Source organism: Cyrtonyx montezumae, unplaced genomic scaffold (assembly GCF_038088225.1).
Source record: "Cyrtonyx montezumae isolate F1298 unplaced genomic scaffold, pur_monq_1.0 scaffold_8, whole genome shotgun sequence".
NCBI lineage: Eukaryota > Metazoa > Chordata > Aves > Galliformes > Odontophoridae > Cyrtonyx > Cyrtonyx montezumae.
Window position 1 is genome coordinate 75,712,305 of NW_027072089.1, and position 15,701 is coordinate 75,728,005.

A 15,701-nucleotide genomic window follows, 5' to 3' on the forward strand; every position below is an offset into this window, starting at 1 on the left:
ATTGAACTATCTAATTACTACTGCCAAAATAGTGAATCTTTGATAGAACAATATGCTGGTGCCTGCTGAAAATATCTTATCTCCTTCTTTGTTCTACTCCTGGCTACACATGTGGCAGAACAGCCTCTGCCTTCACTGTCACACTACAATACTTCAGGGAAAACTGCAATGCTACAAAAAGAGCTGCAAGCCCAGGCTTTTTTCTTGTATTTGAAGAGTACCACGGACATGTTGCTTTGAGTAATTGCTGATCAGCACAGAAAGAATCTGTTCTTCTGTGGTTCTGTATTGTTTATGCTTATGCATGCCTCTGATGGCATGGGCGTAGGTGCCTAACGGTGGTTTGAAAAGGGATAGAAAAAGCAAAACAGAACATTGCATCTACCTTAAGGAAGTCGTGATTTTCAGGGAGAAGCTGACCAAGATTTCTTTAATGCACTCTGAAGGTTCCCGTCACAGAGATTGTTTGGTGGTAGCATCTCATACTTTTATAAGAATAGACTCTTGTTTTAAATAGCTTTATCTTTTCTTTAAGAAATGCCTCAATAGTCATTGATCTCAGAGCTTGTCTGTGAGACTTTCAACTTACCGGAATCTAGAAAGAAACAGGAGAGATATTCAGATGATAACAGCTTTTTTTTTTTTCCAGTGAAGAGACAAAACACTGTAACTTAGGCACCCAATAGCCTTCCTCTCTAGGTAGGAGAACTGAGCTTCTTTTCGGGAATCAAATGAGGTAGAGTGGCATTATCTTTTATAGAACTCCTGTTTTAAATAATCTGCTGATTTCCCTATCCTGGGGAAAAAAAATAATGTTAGGGATTACTAGGTTTATTAAAAACATTTGATAATACTTCTCTTCTCCATGCTGAACAAGCCCAGATCTCTGAGCCTGTCTTCGTAGGAGAGGTGCTCCAACCCTCTGATCATTTTTATGGTCTTCTCTAGACCCACCCCAACAGTCTGGACACAGTACTCCATGTGATGCCTCATGAGAGTAGACCAGAAGGAGACAGTCACCTCCCTCACCTTGATGGGAAAGCTTCTTTTTATTTGTCCCACAGTACAACTGACTTTGTGAGCTGAAAGCACACATTGCCAGCTTGAGTCTGATTTTTCATCCACCAGTAACCCCTTGGTCTATCTCTGCAGGGTTTCTCAGTGAACTGATCTCTAGTCTGTACTGATATTTGTAATTACCCCAACCCAGCTGCAGGACTTTTATATTCTTGAGTGACCAAAGATTAGTCACTTAGTGCATCCATACAATGGAAAAAATAAGATTTCTTATTCTGTGACATCCCTGTCTTGTTCTTTGAGACTGTTTATGCACAGCGGATGAAAGATATGCTTCCAGTATTTCTAAATACAGAGACTTATATTTGGCAATTCTGAAACAAGACGACACTAAGGCTCTTTTCAAATGGCAGGTAAGAAAAAAAAATTCAAACTATCTGGAAGCAGACAAACCCCATCATCAGTCCAATCACCAGCTACCGAATAAAGTCATACAGTCACCTGTTGTCACTACCACTGAGGCACTATCGAGAGAGATTTTCCTCTCACTTTGCCTATTTTGTTGGTTTATGCTCTTGTGAAGGCTGATGTTTGCGTGCATTCTGGTTCAGTGGGATTAAAGCAATCACATTATGCCAGAGTGCCATGTTAATAGATCCCAATGCAGGATTCAGGTAGTAGTTATCTTAACATTTCTGCTGCTTTCAGTTATTTTTATAGTTCTGGGCCTTTTTTCCTGCTGAGAGAACTGAATAAAAAATGGCTTTCAAAGACACTATAATCAACCACTGCTGACTGCAATTACACTGTGTACTCCATGTCTTCAGAAAGAACCTATGGTTTAAAACCACATATCTTTCAGTTTGAATTCCCTCTTGTCTATGTTCTGTTTGGTATTTCAGAGGTGTATTCAGAAATGATCACTAGGGCATATGTTTATATAACAAAGATATTAAAAAAGGGAATATCAGAAAATTAATATTTCATCAGCTGTCTTTAGTCTGCAAAATAAGTCTTTTCTGTTTATGAGTGATATTTGCAAAGGAATGCCTCATGGAGAATGAAGGAAAAAGGACATTTGGGTTTCAGAGCAGTAAAAGCTAATTTACACTTGAGACTTTCAGATCTTACTGGTCATAAGAGAAACATAATTGTAAAGTAAGCTCAAACTCAACCGCTTTTTAAGTCCAAGTCAATTATGGACAAGTCTGCAGTGTTACAGCTTCTGAGTACATGAAACAGCTATTACTGAAAATATCCAGCAAGGAATTCTTTACTTTCTTTACTATATATGAAAACGTATCAATATGATATATTTGAATACATGAATACTACATTGGAAATAAATGAATGTGAGAAACGTGGAAGCTTTTATTTTATTTTTTTAGGTTAAACGGAATACTTTGTTTCCTTTGTGTAGTGATTGCTACTTTAACCTTTACCCCCATGATGAGAAAGTAATTTTTTTTTTTTGCAGATTTTCTTTACAGTCTTAATCCTCTTCTTGCAATTTTTCCTGCGGGGTAGCAGAACTGTATATTTTGTCATTGTGAGGATAGCCCCAAGGACAGCTTGAGGTCCTGGCTCCTCTGGGTTGCTCAGATTATTTTAGGGACTGGGATATTGCTTCTTTGACATGGCTTTGCAACAAGGTAAAATCTAAATAAATAATCACCGGATCCTCACCTAGCATGCCTCCTTCCAAAGCGCAGCCCACCACAGCTTATGCAGTAAAACTAGGAATCAATATCTGTACATTCTCCTTCCCCCCATCAGTGCTTTCCCCACCCGTCATTCCTCAGGCTTTGACAATGAAATGTTGATTCCTTCTCTCTCGGAAAAGTTTGACAAATTGAACACTTGTACCTGATGTCAGCATCAGAGTACTGGTAGACACTTCATATCACTGGTAGACACAACACAGCTGTCAATGAAGCCAGAGGACCAGTCTACACTTTTTCACCCCAACCAGAAAACAAGTTTGATTTTGTGCCAGTAGAAGCACATATGCCAGAATATTCATTGTGTAATACTACTCGAATAAAACAGCAGGTCTATTTTCTGCCTTTGTGTTTATTTTCCCCTCAGTAACTGAATATCAATGAGGACAGATACAGCTTTCCCCCTCCCCCACCACTCACAACATAAATAACTGAATAAATAAATCTTATCTGAATATTCACATCTGCAGTTAACGTATATGGGGATATGTAGTTAACATCGCAGGGCATATATGTATCATTCCCCATACTCTGTTCTCTAAGTTACTAAGTCACATCATCTATTAACTTCCTACTCCTCACTCACTCTTCATGTGAGAACAGCAGTAAATTATCAGTTCTTGAATACAATCAGTGCTAAATCACATGGACTAATGGACCTTATTCCTAACGTCTACAGCTTTGTACCTAACTCTCAAACAATGAAACTATACTTAGATGAATAGGGAATAAAAGATCAATTGCACCAGCACAAATTTGAATGAAGGTTATGTCAAAAATTTAAGAGACTCATGATTATTGACACATTAAAAGGATACTTAAAATCTAATCATCAGCAGCCTATAATGCCTGACGTATATACATATACAGAAACAACTGAATGCATGGAATCCAAAAAAGAAATAATTTTCAAGTCTTGGTTCAATAACAATTCATGAGTCATATTCCTTTGAGAGTCTATTGAGGGGGAAATACTATCAGAATGAAAAAATATTTTCTCTCTCCTTACTGATGCCTCTGAGGGGAAGGCTCTTTGCTGGTCTGGTTTATTTAACCACCACATAGGATGAGCAACACAACCTGAGTGGTGGTGGAATCCTCTTTGTCATTCCCAATATCAAGAACCTGCACTTAGTGGTTGTCACTGTGCTGGAACACCATTTCCAGGACAGTGCTCCCTGATGCATCAGAGAAACCCCAATGGATACATTTTCTCATTGATCAATCATTGAAGTAATGAAGTATTTCTCAGGAAGAGTGTAAAACCACACTGAATTCTCACATCAGTGACATGAAGACATCTACATTAATGAGATACTGGGGGAAAGGGTGAACAGAAATGTTGACTACAAATATCATCACCTAGGGGAAACAATTTTTAAATAAGTTGATATTTAGAGTGATTAAGCAATTGTCTGAGGTTTTGATCCTTCAAAGAGACATGGACATGAACTTTAAATCTTCGGATTGTCACACCAAAGACAGTTCTTTCGCTGCGAGTGACACTGCTTTTATGTTAACAATCATCATACCTAAAGTTAGACTGGGTTTTCTTTTTTTTTTTTTTTTTTTTTAAGTTTGAGTGTGCAGATTCCTTCTTCTCCCATAAAAATCCCAAATTTGATACGTATTCGAGCTGACAGAGCTAAGCCAGCTGTCTGAGAACGTTATACAGTGAAATCGTTTTTCACTCTTGACATTTCAGTTGATTAACGCAGTGCGTTCCCCAACCAGATGACCAGCTGAGGGTTAAGAAAAGTGAAATGTTTAAAGTACTCTTGCCTGTCTTTGGATGATGCGAAGAAAACACAAATTTTAGTCCCTATCCTTTGGTGGGGACCAAGGGAAACATCCCATCAATTATATTTTCACTCTTCCAATTAAAGGAGAAAAAGAAGCATCCCTGATGAATGACTTATTTTGAAATTAAAAAAAAGAGTAAGCACAGAGACAAGAGAGGAGCTACTACATTGCAGAGACCTCTCCGCAGTATGAGATACTGAAACAAAAGCACAAAATGCCATTTAAGAGACAAGGAGCTAACTCTTTACTAAAGGCTCAGCTCAGAATACATTGCTTCTGTTCTTTTCATTCACTTCACTATATTTATCCCTGAGACCCATAAAACAGTCTCCAGCACTTAGAGGGCAAAGATACTCTGTGCTTCAGTTGGCGCTCATCTCAATTGCACACTCAAAGCAAGGCCTGTAAAAACACGTCTGCTGTCTTGCCATGCACACAGAATTCACTGGGGCTTAGCTGCTCAGCCTCTGTGCTGAGACCACCCAGTCAAGGGAGACATTTACAGGATCATGCCCTTATTTTAGCTTTTTGGACACATCTCTGCAAAGAGGAATAAAAGGCTGTATTTCACAGCTATGATATCATCCTCATGAGCTATATTTCAACATGAGCCACTATAAAACCTCTCCCATGACATCACAGCTGTGAAATATAGCTGACTTCAAGTGCAGAAAATTCCCCTGTAGGAATAATTGTTTCCTGGCAATTGGCATTTGAAGGACTGACCCTTTAAGAGGCTGGCACAAATCCTGTCAGGTAGTTTTGATCCAGGCAGCACTGCTCAGGAAACATTAAGTACAGGAGCAGAGGTACACAAGCTCACTGTGGGATTTGGCTGGGGGGGCAATGAGATGAGCACTGGTGGAGCCTGTGGAGTGATGATTTTCACTCCCTTATACCATGCAGACTTCACTAATAAACAAAATAATAGGTTTGCTCATACACTGTACTTCTTACTCCAGATCATTCCTCCTCAGCAAGGTGAACCATATGCACACAGCCAGAAATTAGTTCTCCCGCCTTTTCCCATCTTCACTCCAAGCTCGCTTCACAATGGGTATGCAGTTAAAGGGAAGCTAGCCAGGGCTGCAGCTGCCTACAGCACTCATTAACTCACCCAGGGAAGGCAGCAGCCTCCCTGCAGAGCAGATGGGCGATAGCGTGGGAGTCAGAAATACCATGCACAACATCACCTCCCCTCATGCGCCTCATCAGAGTGCATGCCCACCAGAAAAGACTCAGCTGAGAGGTTACAAGGAGGGATGTTGGCAGAGCCATAAATGAGAGTCTAAGCAAGTCAGATGGGCATAGGAGGAAGATAACAGATGCCATAAAAACTGGAAGAAAGCTAAAGCCACCTCAGCTCTCTCTTGTCTGGTGCCCAAATCTACTGAATACTTCCATCAAGTCTACTTACATTTGTTTTTCTCTGGTCCTCTCACCTTCCCCCTCTCCTGTGAGGGCCATCTTGCTGTGGGCAGTTGGCCTGTGTCTCCTGTATGTCTGCAAGTTCAGATGGGTGTAAACCTACAGGGGTCTGAGTCTGCCTCACAGCACTCAAAGCCTTACATTGGCATATCTCCCAAGCCCTGCAGGATAGAGGTGTTTTTGCCTACAGAAGGTTTAGTGATGTTAATGAGAGCTAACTAGGAATCTTCCCTTTTCTCAAGAGGAAATAACACTACTTAAGAATTAATTGTACCTTTTCCACTCTTCCTCTTAACGTTAAAAAGCTAGCTCCTCCTCACCCAGAAGATACCTTTTCATGGTATTTTACATAGTGAAGCTGTAAAATGATACAGCTTGAACAGCCCTTTTCCATTACCTACCATCCACCTAAAAGGGAAGTGCTTTCTTTAATATAGAAAATTATTTACTAAGAGGAACTGTAAGAGACTTGAGGTTATTTTATACAATTTATTACTAAGAACAGTGACAACCAAAGGAATAGCTAACACAAGGCATTGGGAAGTATTCTAACCACATCAGTGTACCTCAGATGTTAAATTCTGCCTAATTTACACCTTAAAAGAATACAAAATATGGAGAAAAAATTATCCATGTACAATCTGATCCAAATATTGATGTATGAAATGTCTAGAAAATAAAATCTCCCTTGGATTTACTATGAAGTCAGATTACCATTCAACAATTTTATTTACAAATACAGAGCTGCCGTGTTGAATTTTGAGCTGGTTCAGAATGATTTATAGCTTCTGGTAAGAATATTGAACAAAAATAACTTCTCCAAAAAGCATCTGTGCAAAACAAAATGAAAATCAAGCAAATAAACTTATATCTGTTTGATCTAAACAAGAAAAAAATGAACAAAATGCTTATGAAAAATATTCTTACATATTGTGGATTTTTCCTGTCAACTAATTCTAATTTCTTTAGATTACAAATTGTTCCAAAGCTGTTCATTAGGCATGCAGTTCTTATATCATTTCTCCTTACTTAATAAAAGCTTTCTTAAAACAGAAGAAATGTCACTAACACGCTGTAGTACTGAATGCGTGGTGTTTTCCATGATGAAAGTCATGCAGTCTTCAGAGATAGAGATCATTTTCATAATTATTTTGAAGGTGCATAGATAGTTAATATTAAAAATAGGAAGCAGTAGCTAGTAAGAGCCAAAAGGCAGAGATGAGCTAGATGGCTGCTATATTTTTTAATTAATAAAAAATATTTACATATATAACTATTCATTTAAAGTTTCAAAACTCAGCACATAACTCAGGCAACAGGTAAAAAAGAAAACAAAGATTTCCACTTAACTTCACAGTGGAAAACAAGTCCAGAGGGATGGAGATATTGGAAATCCACATATTTATCTCACTAACCTGTTTACTTGACCCTTGAAATGAAGGGAAATGCAACATCCCTTAAATTTGAAGGTAAAATCCTGGAAATTTCAGTTGCTATAGTTATGGACTGAAGAGCCTGGATGTCCTTGAGATGACATCACACACTCTTGCTAATCCTTCTTCAACGTAGTAAAGTAATGACATCAAGAATCACAGTAAAAAATTAATCAGCTATATCACAAAGCCCAGGCTGTAAAAATATAAATGCTTTGTTTGCTTTAGTTCACGAATGAAAGTAAATGGAGGTGAAGAAAAAATACCAACACCAAAACACATCAGTACTAACTGCTTGCACAATCTCTTCCAAATTTTGATCGTTCTTCTAATTTTTGGATTTATTTGCTGTAATGATGATTGTTAATACCTTTGAAAAATACTTAAAACACTACTATTTTTCTTTTCAGAGTCCCTCTGAGACTGCAAAGACTACTTAAAGAACGAAGACGGCATGAGATTGGATTCAATGCAGTAAAATAGGTTAGCTAGAGGACAAGAAAAAAAGAGAGCTGCTGTTTAGATCTTCTCTCGTTGCCGTGATGAGAACTTACCATTGCTTCTGGCTGCTGTTTTGGGCTGGCCAGCCCCACCAAAGCTTCTTAACTTTGTTGTCCAAAAGGACTAGTGGCTTTCCAGAGAAGGAAAAGGTTTTGGTATTGTCTGGAAACAGCAGGGGAGACCTCAGTCGTTCCAAAAGGAGTTGGATGTGGAATCAATTCTTTTTATTGGAGGAATATACAGGAACTGACTATCAATACGTTGGTAAGGTAAGATTCTTTCAGATATGCTTCAAGTTTAGAAGAATTAGATAGCCAGCAGTATCAAGTAGGTAAGAATGATGCCTGCTACAGTTCTCATTCCTTCTGCCCTGCTGAGGAGTAATTCAGCAGAAGGGTTAGTATACTTCAGCTTCAAATTGCAATCAACAACAAAGAGTTCCTAGTTTAACTTGCAAGTCCTGTGGCCAATTATGCCCAAACTTCAAAAGCTTTTGGGTTTTAGTTTGTGTTTTTTTTTTTAAATGGAAATGATGCAGCTCACTTATAGAACAGTCTAGTCCAGCTTTTATCTTTAAAATTTATGGTTTCCCTTCATGTTCATTAACTGCATAGAGTCAAACTACATATACTTGAAGAGGGTATAGTCCAAGATATTTAAAATTCACAGACTCTATACTTTATATACTTTAGCAAGGATTTTCCCTATCCCACAGAAGGCAGCCATTTCATTGCTTACTCTCCACTGCAAATACCAGTCCTGCAACCATTTTATAATAAGGTTTTATGGTGCCACTGAAGGCTCTGTGATATGACCATAATACACATGCCATGCTATTACAAAAAGTTGAAGAACACTGTGCTTGTGTGCTAAGTAACAATCAGTTGAAACATTCTAAGCTCAAAGCATGCCAACAGTTAAAGATCTGTAAAAATAAAAAATTGCACTTCAATTCTGAGAATATCCACCTCCCTGAGTGGCAGTCCCTTATGTAGGTAACAATTCTTACATAAACTGCAGAGCTAATGCATTTGTGGTTTATTTAGAGGGAGCCTACACTGCCCAAGGTGTCATCATCTATAGGAGTCTCTCATGCAGAATGCAGAAATTATGCTATTGCTAATGACATTCAAAGTAAAAACAATATAGCTTAGTTTTCCAAACTCAAATGGGATTGTGTGTGATCTATCTTGATCTTTCAGTCCCCTCAGCAGAGGCTGCAGATCACAGTGGTTTGACATTTTATCTCCCTCTACAAGCTTCTGAGCATTCCCATGAGAGATGGTGGCTGCTTTTCTTGCCTGCCAATCAGCTGTCACTCAAAGTTGGATGTGACAATCCTTTCCCACTAAATGGCTGTAAGGCACGATTCAAATGAAGAGCTACTCAGCTGGTGTAATACTCATAGAGCTCCAACCAAGATAATCAGCATTCATGAAGAATACCACTGAACCCAATCTACAGGAAAATGCCAAAGGCAGAGAGTCCTCAGAGAGAAACAGAAGGGAAGATAAGAGAGTAAGAAAAAAAAGCCAGAGGAGAGTAAGAGAGGAGAACTAGAAAGGCATAGGTAGGCGGAGAAGAAACTTAACAAATAGGAAGCAATATGGAACGGGGGGAGCAGAAATCAAATGGGGGTAGAGGATAGAACTCAGGAAAAGGTTACCTAAAGAGAACACAAAAACAGAAGATGAGAGAGGGAAGGAAAACCAGACCAAACAGAATCTAAACAAATCAAACAGATGAGAAGTACGGAGCCAAGAAAAAAGAACAAGAGCATGTCTTCGAATTTGTATTTTACAGAATACTTGAGGGGGCTGATGTAGGGAGCTCCTATTGCAGCCTGTCATTTTCACCTCAAATTCTGACACTAAACTTTCTCAGTCCCAAGTTTCCCATTCTCTACACTGCAGAATTCAAGTAAAAGCTATTGACTTCAGAGGGATTATTAGGGGAGCAAATATTCTTTCAGGATGTGTTTGCAGTGAGACAGCTAAAAATGATCTAGTTGGACCAAAAAACACCCAGAAAAGTTTGAAGTAGAGTCACTGAGCGAAAAAAAATGTGGTTGTTCTCCTGTCTATTTGTACTTTAATATATTTACCATTACAAAGCATAGAAATGACACATAATGTATAAATGTCATTGATTCTGTGTCCCTGGGCTGTACACAAGTGGCCTTTCACACGTCTTTCAAATGCCAGAACTGCTCACACCCTTGTAATTTAACAATTAGCCAAAAGGCATGGAACAGAAGCCATTTATTATTAGAGAAAGTTGAATATTGGTGTGAGGATAAAAGATAGAAACAGCTGAATGTCTCCAAATTGAGGTAACCAGGCAATTTAGCTGAGCAATTAAACTTGATTGGTGTGGGCAAATGAGGATAATGAACATGTTTATGAAGCATATTTTTGTCTCAGAGGACAAAATGTTAACCCTAAGTATGAACTGATAATAAGTTTTTGTTTATCATCTTTTTATTGCCTTATATTGTAAGGAAACAATGATAGGAAAAGCTTTGAAAACAATAGCAATACATGCATGTAAAGGGGAATTGTGCCTTCTTCTTCTGCATAGACAGTCATATCTAGCTTTTTTGCTTTCTGTCTTCAGAAGTTGAAGCTGGTGGGTATTAACATCAGAATTATTAAAAAACTAGCCTGCTTTTTCTTATGTCTTTTCTGTTCATTGTTAACGTGTTCAATTCAAACACTAGTATCAAAAGATTAGACATAAATTGGCTGTAAAATAGTCTAACAGCATTGTTTTTATAACTGCCCATATTACAGTCATAAAAACCTGTAACTGCTTATGCTACAGAAACCACATTTATATCATAATAGTTTTGGAGAGAACAGGAGGAAAAGCAAAGAAGAACATATTTAGGTTTGAGATAATAATAAAAAAAAGAATCTCTCTGAAGATATCAAACAGCAATAGAGCTCAGGGCAGTACTGAAGGCAATGCTGAAGCATCATGAGTCATGGGCCAGAGCACTACAACACTCTATATAGTGTGTACTCTATATCCAGCAAATCCAAATGCTTCCATCCTTTAAGAGATAATTGTCTAAGCACCCCGATCACATTTAAAACAAAGTAGTTCTTTTCTGGTAGCCATAGGTACCATGAACTGTTAGAAACAGGTCCCCCAGTTTTGTTTACTACAGATTTTACTATCAACCCAAATATGCTGTGGCAGATGCATATTCTTGTCCAAGATATACAGATCTCTCAATGTTATCAACACAAGTTGATCATACGCTGTGGCATTGACATCAGATCCACCATTTTATCATGCAGTTCTATTCCTGAGTTTCATTTCTATATATTCACAAAACAAATCCTTAAAATAAAGAATAGAAATACCTATAGCCTCTAGTCCTGGATAGGCTCAGTAATATAAGGAACGTTATGCAAGTTCTGGACTGGAATTATTCATTGCATTGCTGAATAACTTGTGAGCTACAGCCATTCGTTGAAGTGTGATTGATGGGCACAGTGACATTTTAACCTGAAGATATCTTTTCCTCTGGTTCAGAAATCATGGCACTTGGCAGAGAATCAATCCCAAAATAAAATAAAAGGATCACATGATGATCAAAGTAGAAAAGTGCCCAATACCACTATCCAGAAAAATCTGCAACATTTTAATTAGGTTTTTTAAATATCTGCTTGTACCAGTGGCTGTTTACTAAAATTTTAAAAGGCTGGGGTGAATACCTCTCTAAGTCTCATGTTAAAAATAAAGTGGTACAGAAGCAGTATATAGAAATATATGCTGTATTCCTCAGAGTTCTTCAGATATTTCTGAGCAACAAAGTGAATAAAATCTGTCATTACTAGAGTAGACACAAAAGGTATAGTTACCATTTGTGTGCACATGATGCCTTTACACAGCTATCCCAATGGCTGTGTGAAATCCATGTTCTGGCATCCATCACTGAGTGGTCTTGTCAGAGCACAAACCTACAAGTCATTGTTTTATAAAGGGATACAGTGCCTCTTTCGTTTAGACTAAAGAAAGATCTGAACAAGCCTTAAATCTTACTCATTAACCTGGAAACAGGTTTCTGGCAGCCCACAGTAGAAAGGAGCAACTTGCTTTCCTGATAACAACAGGCAAAATGGTTTTGTCACGCTGTCTGTCTGACAGTGAAAGGAAACTTCCAGACATACTTTTCGTTTTCTCCTGTGTCTTATTGATGTTCAAATAATTCAAGCTTCCAGGCAAGCATACAGATATCTGATGTTTCTACCTGTACCACCCATCATAAACAATCATTCTTTGCTGACAACTCTATTTTTCAAGGAAGATAAAAATCAAAGTTCTGCTGGTACATGGCTTCACAAAGCAGAAAGAATACTGCACCAAGGCAGAAGCAGAATTCTTCTGCTAGGTGTTGAAAAAAATACTGGGAAAGATTATTTACCCTCCATAAGGAGTGGTTTAAGTACCATCAACCCTGCTTCTGAGGAGGAGGGGATAAACTAAATGGTATTGCAGTATGCTTTCCAGTAATATTTTGATTCTTTTTCCCTGACTTTACTTATGGCTACAACTGTTTTGAAGGCAAGCATCACTAGAATCAAAAAGACAGAATGTCTCCAAACCATTGCAAGTAGTGGGACTAAGTCACATTGTGAGAGAAATGTACTGCTGTGAGTAGACACGAGGGGCCATTCAAAGAAGGAAAAGTACTGTCCTGTAATAGAGTCCACACATTTTTAACATTTTGATTAGTAATGGGTTGCATACTCCAATGAGAAGTTATGACATCATAATTGGATGACAGCACAATTAACAAGAAAAACTTTCCCTTTCCCTCAGATCTTTAACAAGCTAGTATTTTGTACTTATCACCAAAACTTTCCTTTTCCAAAAAATGTCAAGATGTGTAAAGCCAAACTAAAACAACTATTTGCATCTGGGCTTTCAGCGTTCCTTATACAATTCTACTGGCAAATATTGTTTGTTTTCTTTACCTTGTAACTAATGCTGTGATATCCTTGTGATGCTTTCAGTTTCTCATTCCAAACAGTGACCATTTGCTTTCTTCATGAGGCCTAAAATTAAAAGTTACATTTCTGACTTCTTTTTATTCAGTGAGTCTATTCAAGGCAGCTTTCAATTTATTTTGACATTCAGAATATCATTTCTTTCAGAATAGATTCTACTTTCTGCTTTTTCAAGAGAAATGCAACCCAAGGGCCAGACTGTCTTGGAATGACTTTATCCTGAGCAATTTCTGGTCCCAGCGTGGCTCACAGCAAAAGTGAAGAGAGCTATCAGTCATTTTGCAGTTGCTTCAGTCAAGCAGCAATACCCACATTGTACACAGGCCTCTGGGCTGGACACCTATTCCTTATAACTCCTCAGCTTTCTTCTTCCACAGCCAAATGTGCACAGAAAACATGACTCCATTATGTTCCTCTCAATGACACTACACCCATCACCATGTGGATTGATGAGGTGAGAAGCCTTGTGTCTTTCTAGATGCACCCTCCCCTCCAGATCCACCTCTGATGGAGCCAGAGTCCTTGGAAAGCTATCTGTAGTGTGATAAAATGCCATTTTCCTATGCTCTGCTAAGAGAACTTTTGTGGACTGCCCTTGCTAATGACAAGAAAGTGACAGAATGAGTACTAGTTTTAATTAATTGCAATGTTATGTTTAACACTGTCGTGAAAGAAGCATCAGCACAAGCCTCTTATTGAAGAGAAAACCTATGTACAGAAAGGTTAAATGACACAACCAGAGCTAAAAATCAGAAATTTCTAAACCAATCAAATAAAGTAATGAGGAAAAAAAAAAAAAACACAGAGTTCTTAGCCTCCACCTGCCTATTGCTTCAACAGGCTGAATATATGTCATTCTTGTAAAAAGTAGAACAAATGCCATGGCATGTGTGCACTGCCTTTATTCCTCATCCATCATTCATATTTTATGTTCTACCACTTGACTTTCCCAACTGCCCTTCATTCTTATACTGAATTGCACACACATACACACACACTTGTCTTATATTCCTCTTTGAAAGATTTACTGACACTGATAGAAACCCTCTATACTGTTCGTCTCTGTGGAATAGAGATAACTGAAACAAGGGACTGCTGAGAGGTTAAAGGCCCAGGACACGAATCCAGAAACAGGCTGCAGATTTTAAATCATCATATGGGAGCTAAGAAAGGAGATAATGAGAAATGGGTGGGATGGGCAAGAATGACATTCAGAAAATGGAAGGTTGGAAACAAAGCACGTTTATGAATCTCATAATTGTGAATCTATTTGGTACAATCCTTATACCCAAATATATTACATAATGTTAGAGCCTCACAACCACGTCTCACATATTTCATATCTCCTCCTTTATGGGAGATGATTACTTAAAACACCATGGAACATAACCTCCTCCTCTTCCTCCCATCCTATCTAGAGAAGTCAAGGCAAGCAAATTCTGAAACCTCCAAGACAGTATTTCTCTCTGGCCTGAGAAATGAAAAGAACTGAAAAATCCTTGCTTTTTTTTTTTTTTTTTTTTTTGGGGGGGGGGGGGGAAGGGGAGGTGCCTTGAACTACACAGTTTTGATTTCTATTTGCTAACAACCCACTCACAGTGCTCACATTCTGGGCCACATCTTTCCACAGATCATCCTGTCCTTCCTTTGTCAGCAATCTGCCTGCCTTCTCGGACTGTATGCCCTTAGACTTCTAGCTATACAAAAATAGCTTAACACATTTATCTTTCTCCCCAGGGTGAAACTACAGGTGAAGTTCACAGTTTATTTTGGGTTACTTAAATTACTGATCTTTGGAGCTGTGATTAACATTTTCCTATTTGTTTGTACAGCAAAATAAAGTCTTCTGTTTAAAGCTGGAGTGTTGTGAACATAGAACTTACAGGCTAGCAACAGCTAGAAAAAAAAAATCCCTCTATCAGGCCTATGACAAAGAACCATTGTTATTCCACCATTTGCTACTTATAGTTGGCTCATCAAAAAATATTAAACTGCAAAGCTTACAGAAATCTTTTCATTGAAAAAAAAATATCCTCTGTGACTCCCCGTGCTTTTGCTGCCATTTCTCTCACTGGTATACATAGGTTCACAGTGGGGCAGCAGCAGATTGAGAGCTGTGGCCAGTCAGCATAGCATTTCAAAGCACAAACTGAAAATGTGTTGTGATGTGAATAGCTACCACTGATCTGTATGTGCTAATGCAGACTGCGGCTTGCTTTCACCATTAGTGGAGTGAAGCAAACCTTAGCATGCACTTGCGAATGCTTCAGGGTTCAGTGAAGCTTGTACTCACCGTGAAAGCCTGAGGTGGCAGATGAAGGAAAGGTAAAAATCACCCTCTGTAAGGAAGACAGAAAAGAAAGAAATGATGTTTTTTCCTTCTCTAATTTCACAATAAATAAATAAATAAAGACATCAAGAACAATAGAACTTGTAGAGAAATAAAATGCCCAAGTGAGCTGGGAGCTAAACTGTACATTACAGAAGGGATAAAAAAAAAAAACACCAGGAAACATTTACTCTGAATCTATCATTCAGAGTGTTTTCTTCTCAGAGTTGTTTATTTGGGAAACATCACTCAGACCACAGCCGAAGCCTGCCATGTTGAATGCAGCAGGACTCTAGAAAAGCCTAGCTAGAGTGGCCTCTCTACAGAGAGCCTGTTTATCCAGATCTATTTCTTTCTTCTTTGTGAAACACAGTTTCACTGTTAAATATCTACTGCAACAAAGGTTTCACTGCCCTGCACGGCTTCGACATTCTACTTCCTTTAGCAC

General features: G+C 38.4%; 1 protein-coding gene across 1 annotated transcript in view; it reads left to right on the top strand.

The window, feature by feature from the left end:
- The window catches only part of LOC136059061 (cadherin-6), a 98,427-nt gene that overhangs the window by 41,052 nt on the left and 41,674 nt on the right, over positions 1-15,701 (top strand). The window contains exon 2 of the mRNA XM_065752958.1: positions 7,813-8,172. Within this exon, the coding sequence (XP_065609030.1) occupies positions 7,945-8,172 (228 nt within the window). The 5' untranslated portion in view covers positions 7,813-7,944. The remainder of the gene's footprint in view (positions 1-7,812; positions 8,173-15,701) is intronic.